We start from the raw sequence: 22,115 nt of genomic DNA on the forward strand, positions 1-22,115 counted from the left end.
AATTTTATTTGTATTTATTTGTGATTTACATAGCGCTTTACGCCAACAAGCTGAACAGAGAACACACTTTATAGTACAATAAAGTGCATGATTAAAAACTACACAAAGGTAATCATAGTTGTTTTTCTATGTGAAGAAGTTATGTCTTAAGAGTTGTACGAAATCGAATTCCCTATCCAAGATGGCTGCCGGACCCTTATTGCCTTCCTTCTCACCATATGACCGGCACGCGTGACTTCATTGGCCAATACCAGCTACTTCGGGCCAATCACGCGCCAGCAGTCAACACCATAAGGATCTCTGCCTGTCTGGAGCCTGTCTCGAGGCTGCCGAGGCCGAACCCTGCCCTACCAGCACCAGCTACCCACTAGTTTGCATAGATGCTGGTAAGCTGCCCGCCCATCTAGACACACCTGTAAACAATTGGCTGCGCTAATTACAATCCGCCCATTAGCTACTCCAGAAAGCGCCATATTTCTTAACCTGAACCTCCTGCTCATTCGTGTCCTGTCTAACTCTGATTGACACTATAACACAGACCTGCACACTGAAAGCCCTATTGATGCCACAACCGACCTCTTCACGCTGCCTCACTTATAGCAGCCCCATTGTCTTCAAGAGCGATCCCTAGTCCAAGCTAGCTCTAAACCAACCACCACGTTACCTCCACCTCCTATCCACAGCCTCCTGTGGAATTCATGTTGTTTAGCCTTCCGTATGCTGAATGTTAAATTGTTTTAACTTACTAATGAATGCTGCAACCTAGGTTGTGTAGATATTCAGTATTACCTCATACCACCATTGTTTAGAGTTGTATTGACATCAATTATCTGTTCTGATCTAAATACTGTTGCTAACAATCCTTATAGCGATCATTATTATGGCTACTCTGACCCCAGACTCTGCCCTCAACTTAGTAAGTTGCCAGCTACTGTTGCCTCACCCCTACCTGCCACTTGCTTAAAGTCTGTCACCTCACCATGTCACCAGCTGCCACCTGCACCTTAAGCCTGTACAACTGAGTAAGCCACCACCAAAGTCTTGTGCTACCTAGGTGAAAAAATAGACTTATTTGTCGTATTTCTGTTATACACCTGCCTTCAACTACACACGACCAAGAATGTCATCATTCCTAACCGCTATCATGTTCCCATTTTGTATAATGCCCCACTCTGTGCCCTGCACAGGACGACTCTTCATCTCAGTCAATGATGGCCTCGCTAAACTAGGTTGTCAGCGTCACCACCCCATTCCCTGCTCCACCCCATTTCTACCATACCTCCCCCCATTTCCCCTTAGAAGTGTACACAAAATCGCTAGCACCAATGACACCAATCTAGATGGGCCTATCTCTCCTAGCCACTGAAATAAAACCATCCGTCAAACTATACTCTCCTTGGGGATCACCAGACTCAATAGACTTAGAGCCAGAACCAGCTCCTACCATCAAATACCCAGACCCCCTGTAACCAAAGACACCGGCACCAAAACAATGGTCATTCCAAATAAAAGATCACTCAAAGACTTCTCCAAAAAACAAACTAAATCATCCATAGAATTCAAAACCCTGACTCAACCTCCGAACCTAGTAAGCACACCCCCCCTCGTGCCCTCACCTACGATCAGAGGCGCTCACATCAATGTTCCATCCCTAGAGGCACATGCCATAGAAATCCACGACCTCATCATAGATCAACAACATCACATTCTAGCAGTCATCGAAACCTGGTTACACCCCGCCGCAGGCCCCCTTCTAGCCATCGCCATAACCCCCCGGGGACAGTATCCTTAGAACAGACAGGAACAACCTCCAAGGAGGTGGAGTTGCTCTAATAGCCGGAACCTCGCTACAAGTTAGAGAGTGCCCACTGGAGCAAATACAGGGCTATGAAATCTTACTAGTTAAATTCTCCCCCAACCCCAAAACCACCACGAACTTTCTAATAGTATACAGGTCACCTAATAAAGCTAGTCACCCTAACCTAGACATCCTCTTACTGGTCACGCCCCTCATAAAACCCAAGACTAAGTGCATTATCCTATGGGACATCAATCTAGGCTATAACGACCCACTTGACATGGACGCTGCCTCCTTTCATGCAGCCATGTCAGAAATTAACTTCACCCAACTGATAAACAAATAAACCCATTCCAAAGGCAGAACGCTGGACTGGATCCTTTCCCTCAACTCTCAAGTCACCATTGAGTCCATCCTTCCCGTAGAATGGTCGGACCACTTCAGTATCACGTTCACATTGGAATTTTAAAATACTGTCCCCACCAGCCCTAAAGCACCAGACACCTTCGAAACCAGAAATCTCAAAAAAAATCACAGCAGACCTCTCCCCCATTCTGCACCTGGCCCTAGCCAATGTCACTCCCAATACGAACAATCCAGATTACTTAGCAGACTGCTATTAACAATGTCTCACCCGTACTATTGACGCACTCGCTCCCATTACCACGAAATCCCAGAAACCTGACTAACATGAGACGTACTAAAAGATCACTCGAACATCTACTTAGAAAAACCAATACCAACGAATCAGCAAAGGCGTTCATAATAGCTAACAAAAAATATAAAATCGGCCATAATCTCTCAGAAAGCTAACACTTTTAACAAGTGCATAACCAATGCTAACTCTGACAGCAAAGAACTGTTCTCCATCCTCGAGAACCCATGCCAAGTGACAGTACCCCATAACTCCAGCAAAACCAGACGCACTAGCCTCCGAAATCTTACCGCTACAAAAAATAATAGACAGCAAAAAAATGCTCCTTTGCAAGAAAAAAAAAGCCTCCTACCTTTGCATCAATTCACCCCTGTCACCAACAAAGAATTACTAGACACCATAACGAAACTCAAAGCCTCCAACTGCATAGAAGACCAATTCCCTTCCCATCTAGTCAAACTCTGTGCCACACCCTATCACCAGTCATAACTGAATTTGTCAATGCTTCCTTTAACTCTAACACTGTTCCCACTAGTATCAAAAAAGCCTGATTAACACCCCGCCCAAAAAAAACGACCCTGGACCCCTCAATCCCTACCAACTACCGACCCATAACCACGTCCCATTTCTCCTGAAAATCATCAGCAAAATAGCTTACTCCCAAATTCAAAACCATTTAGAACACCATCAACTACTAGGAGACCAACAATCAGGGTTCCGTCGCAACCATAGCACAGAAACAGCCCTACTCGACTTGAAGATACAAATGGATGCCACCAAAGAATCAGGCAAACTCTGCCTACTAATGCTCCTCGACCTCTCCACAGCCTTTGACCTGGTTGACCACCATGACAAACTCTGTGCCACCCTAAACAATAACTTTAACCTATCCAATCATGCCACAGACTGGATTAAATCATTTATCGCAGACAGAACCTCAAGAGTCGCCATCGGTAAAGAAGCAGCAGATCCCACACCAGTCCCATTAGGTGTCCCATTAGGTGTCCCTCAAGGCTCTTGCCTTTCCCCTACCCTGTACAATGCCTACACTAAGCTGCTCTTCGCAGCACTGGATGCCATGGGTGTCATCTACACAAACTTCGCAGATGACACTCAAATCCTCATACCCCTAACAGGTAACCATGAGCAAGACTCCATACTCATCAATAAGATTTACTCAATAATCCAAAACTGGATGGCCAACAACAGTCTATGGGCCTCATTACGAGGTGGGGGGAATGGGTTTAACGGCACCGGTAATGGTGCCGGTGTCGTTAAACCCACTCCGCCCTATTACGAGGTTCCCCGTTAACAGGCCCGTTGTTAGCTCCCTATGGGGCTCAAATGGGAATAGGGATTCATTTTTACCGGGCCCATGGAATGGGCAATTACCGGGTCCGCCAAGGTTGGCATGACCCGGTAATTGACCATTCCATGTGCCCGGTAAAAAATCATTACTGGCGGTAGCCGTGCCCTTAAGAAGGGCACAGCTACCGCCGGCCTCGTAATGAGGCCCTATGTCGCAACAACGATAAAACAGAGCTGCTCATACTAGGATCATCTTCCAAGATAGCCTCCTTACAGCCTGTTTATGCAACATTCTGCATCGATGGCACCACAATCCCAGTACTAAAACAAGTGAAAACACTCAGGGTTTACCTGGATGCGACACTTACCATGTCCAAGCAAGTAAACACCCTAGCGTCCTCTACCGCCTACACAGACAAACTTATCTCTCTCAGTAGCAAATTCCTGACACCTGAAAACTGCATTACACTAGCAAGAGTGCTCATACTATCTAAACTTCACTATTGCATCGTCCTCTTCCTTGGCACCTCCAACACTAACCTTTCCAAACTACAACGCATGCAGAACAAAGCCCTCCGAGCTGCCTTAGGCATAAAAAAATCTGATCATATCTCTAATATTAGGAGACACAACTCACTGGCTCCCCATCAAAGCCAGAATACTCTTCAAAACCCTCAGCATTTCCCATAAATGCATCGCCAACAAAGTCCCCAAATACATCCTTAACACTATCACCAAGAAAACCCAGACAAGACTCCTCAGATCTAACAACAAAGAAAACCTTGAAATCCCAAGGATTAAAAGAGAAAAAGCAGGAGGCAGCAGCTTCAAAGTACTTGCTCCCAGGCACTGGAATGCCCTACTGATTAATATCAAGAAGGAAACGTCCTTCCCGCTCTTCAAAAAATTACTTAAAACGCGGTTATTCAACCAGTTTTAGATACTCCCAAGCACATCACATCCCAGGCCCATTCCTCGCATCCACTGTACATAAATGTATCGCCAGTGTATATAATGCAGAAATGTAAATTGTATCTCTTGTTTCAATGCTGTGTTCATCACCAAGATTGTATTTTGTTCGTGTCTGTAAATACACCGTGATACCTCAGGATCTGGGCATATAATAAATGTAATAAATAAATGAATAAATAAATAAATAAATAAATAAATAGAGAGATTAGAAAACAAGGGAGAGAGTTACATTTATGGCAAGAGTGAAAAGAAAGCCAGCCAAGAAAATGTCAAGAGAAATTGAATTACAAGGGAAAAGAAGGTTTAAGAGACACATGGAAGCATTGAAGGCAGACTTTAGAGGAGCCACTCTTGAGGCTGGAAGTCTAAAGAGTGTAGCAGAGCAATAAAATCAACATGAAAAGTGAGGAGATCAAAAGCTTAGTGGCAAAAAAAACATAAGAAAAGGGTGGGATTTGCGAATGTTGAATAGATGATAGCGACAGGCATATGAGGAAATAGAAATATGAGGGAAGAATAAGTCAGTATTGAGATAAAGACCAATATTATGAGCAGAAGATGAAATAGGTAGTTGTGAAGGGGGAAATTAAACAAAGAAAGCAGGAGAAGGAGAGGCAATAGTATTAGCGGCGAAAAAAGAGAACTGCATGATTTGATAGCTAGAAGACAAGATGTAAGGTTATTATGAATAGAAGATGAGAACGAGGAGAAAGACAGAAGGAGCTGGATATCATCCGATAGAAATTAGAGGATATTCCAAAAGACATAGTGATAGCAGCAAGAGAAGAGATGTAGAGAGAGAAAAGCAGAAGTAGGTGAGAGGAGAGAAGTAAGAATTGAAAAGAATAGAAGATGATGATCAGAAAAGTAAACAGGATGTACAGAAACATACCTTGTGGATAAAGATGAAATGAAAATAAGATCAAGACAAGAGCAAGATACATGAGAGGGAGGAGTAGTGAGGGCAGAAAGAAAATATGCGTCAGGAATGGAAAGAAACAGAAGAAATGAGTGGGAAATGAAAAGATGAAGACTAAAAACACAGAGACGTATAAATGGAGTAGAATAGGGTAAAATAGCACAAAGCAAAATATCAATATGATCACAGAAAGATCCCACAGGACTAGGACAACGATAGACAAGTGAAAAAGTCAAAGGTTTAGGTTTAGAGAAAGAAGTAAGTGAAAGGCAATGAACTCGTAAAAAGAAACAAAAGGTGAGCAGTAACAAATACCAGTTACACCCCCAAGGGCCAAGGGCCGAGGTGTGTGAACGAAAGCTGTGTCGGGAGTAGAAAGATGCAGGAATAGCAGTATTATAAGAAAAGACCCATGTCTCACTAATATACAAAAAGTATAGGTTCAGATGGAGAAATGTATCTAAAACAGAGTGTGATTTGTTGCAAGGGGAGCCAGCATTCCAAAGAGCAGTATTAACAGGTCAAGGGTAATTAGAGCAAAGGATAGAGACGATTAGAATAATTACAAAAAGATAAGAAACAGCTTTGGGAGTACTACAGGAAGTAGAATTTAAAACAGACATGTCAACAGTATCAGAGAGGCAGAAGCAATCAAATGGGAGAAGCATAATGGAGCAAGCATTATGATGGTCAATAAGCATAAACCAGCAAGTGAGTAAACTAGGCGTGCTGCGGCAAAGGAAGTTGGAGCAGCTGTTGAGCGTTGCATTGGAGCTAGAAATAATGAGGACAGGAACATAAAGAGAAGAGGCAAAGAATAGAGGATAGATAATTAGCCTCCAACCGCGGAAAGCTGCAGAGAGCGGTGACCAGACTTTGTTTGACTTCACCTGGGAATCACTTCCTCTTGCATAAGTTAATTTGTTCAGTTTTATCCAATGCAGAATGTAATAATTGTTCATTATAGCCTCATTCTCTCAATTCTGCACTAATGTTCATTTTTTTCAAGTGTAACTTCTGTGTTTCTGAGATAATTCTCTTATAATGTAAACATTGACAATAAGGGATACCCTTATATCATAAGCATGAAAACTAGGTGCTAGCAATAGAATATATTGGTTAACATAATATGTTTTAGTAGTGTTTAAACGAAAATTGTATTAGCCCCTACTTGCTGGGTTTTCAATACCAGACACCCATTGACTTAATACCTTCCTGATGTGGAATAGATGAATACAGACCAACTATATTCATAGTAAACATAATTTCTTCATCTGGATTGAAGGGTACATCTTTAATCATTGGTTAAAAAAATGGATTGTATCTACAAGACATGTTTCACTTGTTTGAATGATGGTTTGTATGATAGTGTTAATGTGTGTCAAAAGAGGTTCTAATATATTTTCTTTTGCTACAATAATTGACATTGCTAGTGGTTAATTAGATGTTTGTGTATCTTAGGTAGAATGTAAGAAATAGGGGTTCATTTATATTAGGTCATCGAAAATTGTTTAGTTGTACGGTTGATCAATGTATTATCATCTGTTCTAAAGTTTCCTCAGTAAGTTCTTTTACAGATCTTATTGGAGCAGCCTCAAGTTTCATGTATGTATCTACACTACCCAATTGTCTTAATACTTCATTAAAAAAATAATTGTTGTTCATAATGACAAATGCTCCTCCTTTATTAGCTAGTTTAATGATAATTGAATGATTACACCATAATTGTTTTAAGATTCACTCTCTTTTTGTGATCAATGGGTCGGTTTATTTCTTGCATACTTCATTTGAAATCACTAAGAGTGGCTTAGTGAAAACACTATGGGCCTCATTACGACCCTTGCGGAAATGGAAAAATGATGGCGGAAATGCAATACCGCCATCGAACACCGCTCGTTGCGATCATGACCCGTCACCGTAAAGTACGATGCCATTAGCGACACCGCAGTGAACGGCAACGCTAACTGCACCAAGTACGCGCACGCGCGCCTTGCAAAACCGGAATCACCGCCATGGCGCAACGGTACGCGAATTCTGACCCTAGCGGACATGTACTGAACGCCATCAAGCACGTCGTAAAGTACCATTCCGCCATGGCGAGAAATACGGCATCGTGAACCAACCGTAAATGGCCCACTGAGTGCCTGTACTCCACTCCCTGGCCACATTGCACAACTCCTGGCAGGCGCAATGTACCCACACTATGCAACCAGTGAAATCTACAATTCACCCATGCATGCCAACGTAGAAAAGCATGCAGGGGCTCAAAGCGCCCCGTGAGTGGGCATCCATGTACGGCATGTCACCATAGCCGTACTGACGCAGCACAGGCATGTGAAGGTACAATACATCAAAATGAAAATCAAGAACACATGACACAAAACAACAGTAGTCCCCCATCGCTTGCCACCAGCGCAAGGCAACATCCAAAACAGCATCCTGAGGGGGATTGCACCAGCCCTGTACTCTTGCCAGTAAACAAACCAACCATCAGCAGAAGCATGTACCACACAAGTTGGCAGAGTGACTGAGCAGCCAGGCTCATCCCAAGAGGGGCCGATGGGAGCTGCAGGGCACAGATGGCATCAATACAGAAGCTATTCCAATGGACATGACCCCAGTCCCCCTCCAACAAACGCACGCAAACACAGTCACCTGTGACCAGCCACATTCTGAACATCCCATCATTCCACCAATCGACCTGGCTGACAGGCACCAGTCGGCCAAAAGCCAATCCCCCGCCCCTGAACAGCACATCATGTAAACAGTCACAATGGCAGCCCCTATCCGTGACCATACTGTGCTACGTAGGCAAACGCGGCCAGTACTGTACCACACAACTCAACTCAGAAGGCGGAACACAATGCAGATCATCTCGCAATACATACCGCCACAAAGCGAAAATCGCCACATCACCTGCAAAGAACAACGCAACACGACAAATATCGGAATACAATTTAAATGCACATCCAAATGACAAAGGCCCCACAGCAATTTGCAAAATAACACCAAAACAACCATCATCACCGAGGGCTGCATCTGCAATAATTGACCAGCTTCCACTTGTGTGACGCCCTGTACCATCATGGCACACAGGGCCTACATCAACGTTCCAAAAGGCAACATGGAAGCGGCAAGAACCGCAGGTCCGTCCCATGAGGCAGGCACTAGTCGAGCTGAAAGGCCGAAATGTTGCACCTAGCCACCAGTACAGCGTAAGGGCATGTGGCCCATTGGCGATCGTCCCATAAGATCGAAATGGTGCTCCACTGATTCACCCGAAGCTGCAGGAGTCGAGAGTAAAAACCATCTGGAGGAGTGGCGTAGAGATGGCATCTGCAATAGGGCAGGAGATACCTGTCACCCAAAAGAAACACAAATTAACCGATTGCATTACGGGACTCATGATGCATTACAATCTTCATTCAACACACCAAATCCACACCCATATGCATGCTAGCCCACTCCAAAGGAATATACACACCCCTAAATCAGTATCGAATCATAACGAAATCAATCGAGCTAAATACACCATTGGCAACGTCGGTTACTGTGCATGCGTCCGTCAAGATAGAACCCATGACATGGGATTAGTAACGTGCCTAGACACAAGTGTATGAAGGCGCGTCGAGACAGGGAGGATCCGACAAGGGCAGATAGACGTATGTCCCACTATGGCAGCCTTGCATCACATAGCGCAGGGGAAGGGGAGTGATTCAAAAAACCCATGTACATGGCAGACCCTAAACGGAATCATCAGTCCATGCATCCATTCATCATTCCCTCATCCCGCAATGAAAACGCATGAATATTCACTCACATTATATGTGAAACTTCCATCGCGTCTGTGCGTAATGCAGTCCGCAAAAACCACTGTGCCCCTGGCCGGATCTGTAGTGTTGTGAAGCAGAATGGATTTGGGAACGTCCTGCCTTATCGTCCACTACGCTATTGCGCATCCCATTCAATTCATATCATTCATTGCCTGCTCGTTATGGGCCATGTCCCAAGGACATTCTACAATAGAACGTTACATTTCCAGCCAGACCTGTGGGCGTATCCTCGCCGCTACTTCAAAACCAAAAATGCTGGCCTTCGAATTCCTCACTTGCAACATTACGTCGAAAAGGCTTCTGTGAACGCTTGCATTCACAATTACATCAATGTAGTGCGGCTGTGTGTCATAATGCTAACTGGCTGCAATCACAAATGGGACGCCACGCCCGTCGGTGAAGTACGTTACTGTGCTGCATGAGGGTCGGCCATCGATCGAGCCCTACATACCACTGACTCTTCACAGGTATGTAAGCGGCTGCAATCATAGCATGTGTAACAATGGGAGCATAGCATGAAAATCAGTCAAAGTACATCACACTGCCATCGGGATTTGATACATGATTCCAATCCCAAGATGCCATGCGGCCAAATGCAGCCTTACGTGCGGGACGTGCTCGGCCAGAAGGGATAGCATCTGCCACAGAATCATTCAATCAGCACAGGTGGAGGCCATACAGGCCGACAGCACATATATAGCAGACCCAAACCCCTCCCACAACCACTCCCACTCCAAAATGCTACCGGCAGGACTAGCGATGTTGGGCCTGGGGGACCAGATAGCACTGCAAGTGCTACAACTACAAGAAGACGACGAACAACAACAGGTACAACAACCGGGCGCACAGGGGAGACGGAGGAGAAGGAGGAGGAGGAGGGCAAGGCAGGGTCAGCAAGCCCCACAAGCACTGCCACTACCACCACGCAGGCGGCCCGCAATCCCACGCCTCCGAGCCGATCCGTTCAACCTCACTGCTGAGCAGATCCACACCCTCTACCGTTTGGACCGGGACACCATAATCGCCATTGTGGACATGACACATGCTGACCTCGTGAGCATGATAGATAGCCCAACCGCCATCCCACCCCTACTGAAGGTGGTGTCTGCACTCCACTTCCTGGCCACAGGCACCTACCAGCACACAGTGGGACAGTTGCATGGCATTTCACAGCCACTGTTCTCACGGACACTCTTCCAAGTGCACGATGCCCTCCTGAAGCACGCCGACGACCACATCACACTACCACGCACGTACCAGGAGATTACCAACGCAAAAGTGGGATTCCATGCACTTGGCGGCATCCCGGGTTGCATTGGTGCCATCGACTGCACCCATGTTGAATTGGTTGTCCCACATGCCATGGAGGTCCAGTACCGCAACCGGAAACAATTTCATTCAATCAATGTGCAAATGGTGTGTGACTCCAACAAGATATTTACGCATTGTTGTGCCAGATTTCCAGGATCTACCCATGATTCTATGGTCCTGAGGAACACAAGAATACCACGCTACATGGAGCGACACGCAGGGCACAGATCCTGGCTACTCGGTGAGTCTCATTCCATGCATGACATCGTGGCCCATTTGATGCGTCAATGACCTTGCAGGAGGGGGGGGGGGGCTACTTAGCACTATCATTCCACTGACACCCTTTATTCGTCTCATACAGGTGATGCCGGGTATCCACTGAAGAGATGGCTCCTTACACCAATCCGGAACCCACAGAACGAGCATGAGGAGGACTACAACCATGCCCACTCACGTACCCGTGTGGTCATTGAACAGGCATTCGGCCTACTGAAGGCTCGTTTCCGCAGCCTCAGCAGGTCTGGCGGGGCACTCATGTACAGCCATGAGAAGGTTTCTAAGATGGTCATGGCATGTGTCATGCTGCACAACATGTGCATACGTAGGAATGTGCCCATGCCCCCTGACGCTGTACTGCATGCACCTGAAGATGATGATGATGATGAGGGTGGGGATGTGGAGGCACCTCAAGGAGTCCATGAGGCACAGGATGCACGTGCAATCCGACAGAGCATCATAGATGCATGCTTCTAGCAACCACGCATGGTGCCTATTACACGGAAAGGGGACCTGTGGCACTGTGTGTGTGTAGTACAGGCACATTGTGGACTGTACGCCTATGAAGGCCTCGTACGCAAATATCAATGTCCACACATGTCATTGGATGATTATGAGATGCTGTATTGTTAATGTGATTTGATTTATACACCCTATGGACCCGCCACCCAGTGAAGCCCAACACACCCCCTCCACCCTACTACCTCCCCCCCCAACACCAGTGTCCAAATATGCATGCTGTCCGTGGTTGGACGCTATTGCAAGCCCCCTCTACGGGTATCAGGGGCACCCCTGCCCGTGGAGCGCAGGTTCCTGCCAGATCTGCGTTGGGGGCTGCCCTGGACGGAACTTGCCACGGATGATGTCTCTGCCTGCTCGCGTCCATGCATGTCTCTGAGGGTTTGTGAGAGCTCCGAGAGCACACGGCGCACAGCAGCAAGTTCAGCACAAACGTCTTTGGACGTCGCATGCAGTTCCCCCCTCAGGCTCTCGGTGCTTTTCTCCATTTGTGCTCTCAGGCTCTCGGTGCTTTTCTCCATTTGTGCTCTCAGGCTCTCGGTGCTTCTCTCCATTTCTCCCCTGAGGCTCTCACTACTTTTCTCTATTTGTGCCCTGAGTGTCTCGGTGGATGTTTCCATGGCTGCCCTGGAACCCCCGCATTCATTTGCATGGTCCTTGAGTAGCGTGGACACTTCCTGCTGTTGCTCGATCAGCAGGTCGAGGGACTGTTGCCTCTGCTGGGCCATGGACATTTGCGGTGGTGTGACAGGGGGGCTGCTCAACACATGTTGCCTTGGCACAGGACTTGTGGGGGTTGGCCAGTCGTCGTCTTCAGGGTGCCCCTGCGTGGTTTCGTCATGGTGTAGGGGATGGGACATGCAGGGGGATTGGGAAAGGTCATGGATGGTATCTACGTCGCCAGCACTGTTTTCCGTGTCGGAGCATGCTGGCATGACAGCTGTGTCACCTATGGTGCTGCTACCACCAGAGGCAGTGCCATCAGATACGTTCTTTGGGGGGACCTGTGGTGCTGGGGTTGTGGACTTGCTGGCTGCTGGGGTGCCTGTTGCAGTCCCCTCCAGTGTGCTGCCACTTGATTCCTGCTGCTGCCGTGTCTTGATCCTTGCACCTGAGGTGGAGGCTCTTGGGACGTTGGTCCTGGCCCTCTTTGCAGGCGTGCTGGTAGGGGTGTCCTGCAGCTCGTCGTTGGTATCGGACCCTGTGGTGGAGTAAAGAGGGGCGAGCGTTAGTTATGGGTCTGTCGGATTTGGAATGGCAACGTATCAAATGCATTGGGGTGGTACATGAGGCTGATTTGGGACTGGGCCTTGGAGGTGGTCTCATTTTCGTGTGGATTGAGGATGCATTCATTTGGCTGCCTGCAGTTAGGGGGTGCATGCTGCACATGTAGGGGTTGTTTATGGCATCTTGATTGATTTGTTTATTCATTCTGACTTTTAGAGGGCGCTGTCAGGTCAAAGTATGTATTGCACTATGGGGTCACATGGTACTGCACATGTTCGTGGTTTGTGGATTTCGCATTGTTTCTCTTGGCCAACCTACCTGATTCTCCGGATGTCGGCACTCCTTTCTCCATCCCTCCGACTCCCTCTATGCTCTCCATTCCTATGGTGGAGGCGCAGATATCCTCCCAGGGGGTCAACTTGATGGGCGACTCTGAACCCCCCCCGGTAGCTGTGGCGATGTTCCTGTTCGCAGAAAGTATGCTGCGTACGCGGATCCGCAGGTCGTCCCACCGCTTGCGACATTGCTGTGGCGTGCGGGGTGTTGTCCCCACCGCACTTACGCGCTGTGCCACCAGGGCCCATATGGCCTTCTTGTTGGCAAGGGCCGTCCTGGTCATTTGACTGGAGAAGACGACGGCGGCATTTTCCTGGAGGGTCTCGGTGAGCACGGTCAGTTCCTCTCGGGAGAAGTGTACCTGCCGCTTGCGGTCACACGCTTTCTTGGCTACCTTTCCCATATTTATTTTTTTAACTGGGGTTGCTAACGGGTTGGGATGTGTGTCAGGGTCGGATTTTTAATGGTTGTGTTGGGATTCGGTTTTTATAGTTGTGCGGCGTGCTGTTTCCCGTTCCGGCCACATGCTTTTACTTCCGTTTCCGTATATTTACGGTGGCCGTAATTTGCGGTGCCCGCTCGTTACGGTGACCGCTCATTACGGTGACCGCTAAGATGGGTGGCGGTATTGCACCTGGTGCAGCGTACGGCGGCGGTAAGGGCCGTTTTGGGGTCATTTCCGCCATCGCAGCCTTTCGGATTCCGCCATGGCGTAATGCTCGTGCCCGATGGGTCGTGATTAGCCGCACTTTGCTCCTTCGTGCAATGGCGGAAACGCTATTTACGCTGTTGCGGTCCGGTCAGTCACTTTCCGCCAGGGTCGTAATGAGGCCCTATGTGACAATGTGTTTGCCTATTGGGTTTAAATGTACTTTTGGTTCTAGGCTCATTGTATCATGTGTCCTCATACATTTGCTGTGTATCTGAATCTAATCTGGAAAATAATGTTTTAAGTTTCAACTTTCGGTAAAGTTAGAATAAATCAATTTCCTCTATAAGAGATGAACTTGTATGTTCTAGAGTAGTATAAATGATAAGCCTTTCCCCATGGTGCGAAGCTGAAAATATGCCAATAAAACATGGGACATATTAATTACTAGTTTCTCTTTAAGTTCACTCACCCTTAATTGGTGGATTTCTACTTGCTTAGTCTGATTTGTCTTGTGATGTAAAAACGAGTCTTGTAGTGGCTTCCTGATCATCGTTACTTGTATTTTTTTGTATTTATTTTTTGTATTTAATTTTCCACAATTAGTTAAGGCTAGTGTTTTTTCACCGATTCGCTTAATTAATCTGAAAAAGTGCTGAAGATAGCTGAAGAAGTACAACCCAAAGATAAGGTGGTACCTTTTAAATATATTGGTGTCTACCCTTGTTCTGATTTTTTTAGTAGTATTCAAATCAACTGCATAATATGTCCATTTTATAATCTAGAGTGCCCCATCTGAATTTTCAGATTTTTTGATTCTCTACTTCCATATCATAACTCTCAAACATCCTATGTAAGAAATCTATAATTCCTGGTGATTCATTAACATTGCTAAATTAGTTTGTGAAAAAGATATCTGTTGATATCATTATTGTAATGAGTTATCTACTTCTTCAACTGTCAATATAATTAGGTCCAATGTCATTTGGTTAATAGCTACCTCTACTACTTTCCAAATGTTGTCAGGCCATATTTTCACCATAAAGATATGAGTAAGTACCTTAAGTCTCCTAAAAAAAACCTATTCCTATCGATTATGAATTATGAGTAACAGTTTTTCAAACATTTTTTTTAAGAAACAAAAAAAGATTACTGTTTGAAGAATTTACTGCATCCCTTTTTACAACAGTGAATGGTGAATGCAAAACCCTTAAGCATTATGATTTACTGTCACACCACAGCAGGAAATTGTCATTTATTATCAGACAATCAATCAAGATATGATATTGCATTTATAACGTGCCTATACACAAGTGTTTCAAGGCGTGATGAGGCAAGGGAGGGGAAACATTGAGAGGATAAAAGACAACAATCTTACAAGGCCTAGTGGCATTGAGATCGCGCAAGTGCAGGGTGGGGGGAGGGAAAAAGTGCTGGGGGAGGAGGAGGAGGATGGGAAAGTGCAGTACAAAGGGTAAAAATAACAGATTGTGCAACCAAACAGGTGGTAAGTGTGAGAATATGTGCAGACAGCAGGTGTCAAATAAGTGCAGATAAAGGGACTGTAGGGTTAAAGATACAGAACCAAAGTGCAGGGGTTGCCAGGATGAAGTGTGGGTGTGCAACTGGGCGGTCAGGGACCTGGGACCAAATTCAGAGCGTAGCCAGGTGACCAGTGCAGAATCAGACAGGCGATCAGCAGGGCAGAGGGTGAGAGAAGCAAGGAGGAAGGTCTTGAGGTGCTTCCGGAACCAGAGATGGTTTGCATCAAGTTTCAGAGAGGCAGGGAGGCAGGGAGGCTGTTCCAGAGAGAGGCGCCAGCCGAAGAAAGAGATCTACCCCCAGCTCGTTGCTTGGAAAAAGTGACTGACCCTCAAGGAGTTGGAGGTGGAGGATCGGAGAGCTCGAGTAGGAAGACATTTCTGCAGAGAGAGTTGGAGGTACTGCGGTCCCAGACCCCAGAAGGCCTTGGCGACAATACAGAGGGTCTTGAACTTATTCCTTGCAGCCACTGAGAGCCAATGGAGAGATTTCAGGGCTGAAAAGATATGATCCCTGGGCTTGAGGCCAAGGACAAGTCTTGCAGTCGTGTTCTGGATGATTCGCAGAAGGCAGAGTAGAGGCAGCCAGATTTAAAAGAAGGCTGTTGCAATAGTCCAACCCAGAGAGAACCAGAGCTCTGGAGACAGTGAATTTCTGGGGAACGGTGAGGAAAGGAAGAATACCTCTGAGGAGGTGCAGCTGGTAGACTTCTTAGAGATGTCAGAGATATGAGGAGAGAAAGAGAGTGTGGAGTCAATGATGACCCTGAGGTTCTTACCCTCACAGGTGGGAGCAGGAAGAGGGCCAATGGAGGCTGACCAGAGAGTGACAGGAAAGGAAGGTGCAGGTGAGCCGATGAGGAGGATCTCCTTCTTGCTGGCATTCGGGCAGAGGTCACTGGTGGCACACCACTCCAGGATTGCAAACAGGCAATCCGAGCTGAGAGAGGGAGAAGAGGCGGCAGAGGGGAGCCTGGAAATTAGCTGAGCGTCATTTGCATAGCACTGAAAGTTGGAGAAGAGAACGGCAATGTGGTGGGGGCGAGAGGTGCCAGGTATTGGTTGAAAAGCCAGGGAGAAAGGTTAGACCCCTGAGGAACACCACATCTAGAGAGAGCAAGAGAGAAAGGACTCGAGTTGGACCTGGGGTGGTAGGTCCGAGTGGAAAGAGGTCAGCCAGGCCAGGGCCTGATCAGTGATACCAAGGTTATCAGAGATCCAGTTGAGCAGGATGGCATGGTTGACCTTGTCAAAAGCAGATGAAAGATTGAGTAAGATGAGGACAGAGGGGTGATTAGAATCAAGGTTAGGGAGCAGGTCTTCATGGATTTTCAGGATTGCAGTTTCCATGCTTCTGGCTGCTCTCTGAAGCTGGACTGATGGTCATGGAGAGAACCAACAGATTCAGTGTGAAGATTAAGCTGGGAGATTGCCAGCTTTTCCAAGAGTTTGCCCAGGAAAGGAGTGATGGAGATCGGGCGATAGTTAGCCAGATGGAGGGTTGGGGGGGTCGGCTGAGAGTTTCTTGAGAAGAGGGTGCACAAGAGAGTGCTCCAGGGGGGGAAAAGAACGTTCCACTGGCGAATGAGTGATTGCAGAAATCGGCCAAGGCTGGAGCGAGGTTGTCAAAGTGGTCCATGATGGCTTTAGAAGAAAAGGGAAGAACCTGGTTCGATTAGACTTTCATAGATCAGACTTGTCTAAAAACCTTGTGAGGGGGGAACAGAGGAAAGGCAGAGAAGGGAGGAAGAGAGGTGGCCGCAGGGAGTCCAGAGGTAGAGGAGAGAGGAGAGGACAAGAGGGTGGACAGGATGTCCTGGGTTTTCAAGATGAAATGAGAGGCCAGGGCCGTGCAAAGGGTGTGGGAGGGGACAGGAGAAGCAGAGACTGCAGCAGGATTGGCCAGCTCCTTGCAGATTTTAAAGAATTCGGCTGATTTGTTGTTAGATGCAGCAGAGACGCAGGCTTGGATGTGAGCGCTCTCCTTAGTGAGGACCGAGAGTTGATATTTCCTTTGGAGCAGGCGTCAGGCCAGTTTGTCAGTGGATGCACACAATGCCAGCAATTTCCTCTCAGCCACCCTCCACTCAGGTTTAATGGTGACGAGGTCTGAGTCGTACCAGGAGTTGCACTTGGCTTTGGGCTTCAAGCATATCCTCATGACGAGGCAAGTACGTCAAGAGTGTCAGAGATAGAGGAGTGGAGCATGGAAAGGGCTGTTACAGGATGTGAGTCAGCCAGAGGTGCAGGAGGGGCAGAGAAAGTGGTGGCGAAAGCCTCAACTGACACATGCTTCATGGGTCGAATAACCGAGAAGGTGGGTGGCAGAGTGTGTGTTGGCTCGGCCTAAGGAAGAGAGAGAGAGAGATGAGAGGAGAAAGTGATCACTCCAGGAGAGAGGAGTTGTAGTTAGTTAGAGAGGGGCAGGTCTGAGGAGATCAGAACATCCAATGTGTGCCCTGCAGAGTAAGCCTGGCCAGAGGGAGAATAGAAAGACAGTCGCAGAGGTCGCGAAAGAGTCCAGAGGAGGGACAGGAAGCATCCAGGTGGATGTTGAAGTTTTCAAAGAGGTGGATGTTGAAGTTTTCAAAGAGGAGGAGTTGAGTGGTCGAGGCCAGGAGTGAGGCAAACATCACAATACACTCATCAGCATAGGATAGTAGTGAAAAGTACTAGCAAAAGACAAGGCACCATCAGGGTCGGACTGGGGCATACAATTGTCTCGGGAACCAATGAAAATGTACACCACATTGGCAAATGGCAATTCATTTCTTTTGTGGAAGACCATTTGAGTAGTACCCATGGAGGAGTTTTTTGATAAAATGTGATGCAAATTGTGCATTTTAAAGAATATTTATTCAGTAACACTGGTCCAAACTACTAGCTGCATGGTGAAGGAACTTATCAAAATGGCCCACTTTGACCAAACAAACTGCCACACACTAGCAGTTTGCATTTTTGGTTCGAGATTTGCCCTATTTCCCTATACGCTAATCCAAGCCTGGGGACCATGAGGACTGTGGCGGAACTGGGATTGGTAGGAGTAGCGAGCTGCAGTCTTTAGCTGCTGAGCCACTCATTCATTCTATGTTCTCTTCTAATAACGCTTCAACAGTAGACACTTGAAAGTAGACCCTCCCAGAGATTAACAGACTCAACACACAACTCCATAACAGGGGCTTGGTAGTGATACCAGCACCACAGTCTGTCATCAGCAATGTGCTGTGCTGGTCAAACTGAGAAACAGCACAAGAGGCAGGGAGTGAAGGACTTCATGAGACCAAGGATGCCTAGTCTAGCAAAGGAGGTTCGACAACCCCCTGTCACATTGGTAACGCTTTGTCAGATGGGGATGGTGCAGTTACAAACTGCACTCTGACCCCTTTGAAGTCGGCCCTCATGTTTTTACCATGCACAGCAGTGGCTTTCTTTTCTGGTAATTGGCATTAAGCCATCATATTTGGAATAGTGTATTAACGCTGGTCCAGGTTCAGCCCAGTGCACTGACAATTCGCCCCCGCTTCAGAATTCCATAAAGAGGCTTATTTAATTTGGAGTCCTTGGAACATTTACAAAAAGTAGGAAAGGAGGCTGGCGAATGGGCGATGTGTGCACAAATACATTACAATTACATCAAAATACAAGCAACAATCAAAATAAGGTGAACACATACCTTTGAAAATAAGTGCTTTGTTTGTAGACTGTAATATGTCAGAGAGATGCAGGTGAGGAGGGCCATCAGAGCCACTATTAGCTTCGTTCCCCTTATGGCTTCCGGATGCATATTGTTGTGATATGTTGATGGTCTCCCCAGCAAAAAGTGGCCCGGCGCTCGCCTGATCCTGCCCCTGGTTTCACTTGCTGCAGGGATAAAGCAGAAGGCCTTGGTTCTACTCATTGTGCTACATTTTTTTAATAGTTATATATCTTGTTGAGGCACTGTTGGGAAATACCCTTCCTCTCAGCAATAAAAATATTTAAAGTCCGGCACTTATAAAATAAGTTACTCTAGCTCTGAAGGGGCAGTCATATTAGCACTGTGGAAGCAGACGTAGCAGTCTTTAAGGGAGGCAATTCATAAAGAGGTGTTTCTGACTCATGCTTTGCTTAAACCTGAAGAGACCTACTTGATTCACAGCGAGTTACGATGGGTAACTGAATACCATCAATGTTATATCTCTTGAGTTGCTACAGCTATCTATAAAACAGCAACGTCCTATAAGGTAATGACAATTGGCTCACATGGAGTGAATAATGAAAGCTTTCAAGTACAACATGCACGCCCGCAAAGCATTGTTTTGTGGCTCTGAACTGGAGGTGAACTTCCAAGGATAGCAACTAGGTGGCGCTGTGGTTTGTGTGGTTAACTGAAGTGGCCTATTCTACTCTACGAATAACTAAATAGAGAGTAATTTAGAGTTGCTCTTTGTGACTACTTTCTGCATGTTATATCTCTCGCCAGGTTTCAATCAAGAGTAAGTCAGTGTGAACCACACAGCGTAAATGAACTGTTACTTAAATAGCGGCACCTCTAGTGTGTGTGGGAGGGGCCAGGGTTTAGAATGATTTCCTATGCCCTTAGCACTTGAGGGGCTAAGAGCAAATAACATACACATAAAACACAGAAACGGAACTAGTGAAAGCAAGCGTCCCCAAACAGCACGATCCTCCCCGCAATGAGAGACAATGAAAGACTCTCCCGAAATGGGAATAAAGCCAAGACAGAGTGCGGGTGAGCGTAAATGGGAGTTTATCAATCAAAATAGGGCATGCAAAGGACTCTGCAAAACTCTGAGAGCGCTCTGTCTGACAATAGCAAAGACAGGCGTATATATTCACAAACAACGTCATCAAAAACCTACATACTATAGGGGGCACAAGTTCATTGGGATTGGGTGGCGACGTCTAACTATAGGTGCTGCTGCGGCGTGGTTGGTCTTGGCTGGAGGACGTCACTGGTCACCCTCGTGGGTTGGGCTGGGCCTGGCAGGTCGGCTTGAGTTCATCCGGGCGGTGTTGGTGTGCCGTGGCAGCCTGTGGCAGAGATGAATGCCTTTCCTGACTTACTAGCCCTCGGCCATGCACACCGCAGTCATTCAGTCATATACAGGGTTATTCTCTCTAGTAAATCTTCCAATAGGTTATTTTATAGGTTAATGCAACACAGGAGGAATGCACCTTGTGAGAGGTCTGGAGGTACTACATCGAGGCCTGGTTACCCGTGTCCTGCTGACCGGGGCCATAGGTCGAGGGGCTAAGCTTCGGGGCCTGGGACGGGTGGTACGGGTCTTTCTATCTTGTTAGAAGTTGTTATGGATGTTTCGCTGTGTGTTGTCAAAGTGTTGGTTGTCCTGATTGCACAGGGCCATAAGTCTAAGACGGTCCGGTGGGTTGTGGGGTTTACGAGGGGGCGCGTGAGTTTAGACAAAGGTTTACTGCTGTGCTGTAAATAATGCAGGTGGCTGGTCGCGGCCTTGGGTGCTGCAGTGGGGCTACAAATCTTTGAAGCGGCTCCAGTCTGGTCGGGGGAGGTGGGATAGCGCAGAGCGGCCTCTGTTCTCATGTCTTGGCAGTCTTCGCAGGGTGGGAGGGGGAAATGGCCTTGTACGGATTCACAAAGGTATCTCCCTCATGCGTTGCTGAATGTAGGTAAAGACATCACAAACATTTGGACACTTTCTATAATATTTATTCAAAATCACTTCAAAACATGCATTTAAACTTTGCTGGATGTGTCTCGATTATACCCAGTCCGAGCACCACATTTGTACATTATGTTCTAGCAGCTACAGTATTTTAGTTACATGCATATACATTCGCAGTAAATGAGGCAGTAGTTGGGTCGGTGGAGTACATAGAAAACGACCCGCCACTGTACGTGACGGTGGTGGCACATAAGGGGCTTAGACATACACACATGATAAGTGCATTCTCGCGCATCCTTTACATGAGTTCATAGTATAGTTGCATTCGTTTTCTCGTGTATTCTAGCAGCATTAGCTTAGTTATGGTGCAAAACCATGGGAGGTAGGCTGCCCAGTGATGCCTGGATCCCTGGAGCGTTCCGTTATTATTAGCATCCACCTGTAATGGTGTGAGCTCGCCATTGCTTATATCATGGGAGCATGCTCTCTCATTTTAATACATTCTACAGGCTTTTGTAATATAAGAGATTTTGTGGAAGAAAGCACACTTTGCAAGTGGTCTTGACATTAATATATACATATATTGACTGTCTGCCATCAGATGACCATTTTACCGTTCTTCTCATCATTCAGGCCTGCTGGCCGGGTCATGCTGATAGTGATAGTACACTGCGGGAGGTGAACTGTTACAATGTTAGCGTATTGCACTAGCTCATATCCGTCTTGTTCGTGGGAACGTGCTCGCAGCGGATCTGCCAGGGTGCTGCGGCGACAGGGATGAGACTCTCCAAGGGTGGGGGCCGCGCTACAGTGCGCTGAGCTCACATCGTCTTTACCGGACAAAAAATGGTTTCTGGGCCTAGCCAAACTTGTGTGGCAATCAATACGTGTGGGCAATGTCTCCAGCGGATGAGCCCTCCACCTCCTGGGCCCGGGTGGCATGAGGGAACGCCCAATGAGCCATAGCCCTCACCTGGGGAGAAAACGCAGGCGAGAGGGGTCTCCTGGACCAGTCCTCCCCTACATTTCCCCCCTTTCGTTACTTAAGTAACGAATTCTTTAGCTCTTCTATCCTCCTACATTCTGCTTCGTCCATAACCGCCTCATCCCATGCAGGAGTTCCTTT

The 22,115-nt window shown here is 46.9% G+C and overlaps 1 protein-coding gene across 1 annotated transcript in view; it reads right to left on the reverse strand.

Moving 5' to 3' along the window:
- LOC138487893 (NXPE family member 1-like) overlaps window positions 1-22,115 on the reverse strand; it is a 367,830-nt gene that overhangs the window by 213,058 nt on the left and 132,657 nt on the right. Inside the window, exon 2 of the mRNA XM_069614516.1 lies at window positions 19,018-19,205. Coding sequence (XP_069470617.1) covers window positions 19,018-19,128 — 111 coding nt within the window. The 5' untranslated portion in view covers window positions 19,129-19,205. The remainder of the gene's footprint in view (window positions 1-19,017; window positions 19,206-22,115) is intronic.

Source organism: Ambystoma mexicanum, chromosome 9 (genome assembly GCF_040938575.1).
Source record: "Ambystoma mexicanum isolate Mex_15411 chromosome 9, UKY_AmexF1_1, whole genome shotgun sequence".
Classification (NCBI taxonomy): Eukaryota; Metazoa; Chordata; class Amphibia; order Caudata; family Ambystomatidae; genus Ambystoma; species Ambystoma mexicanum.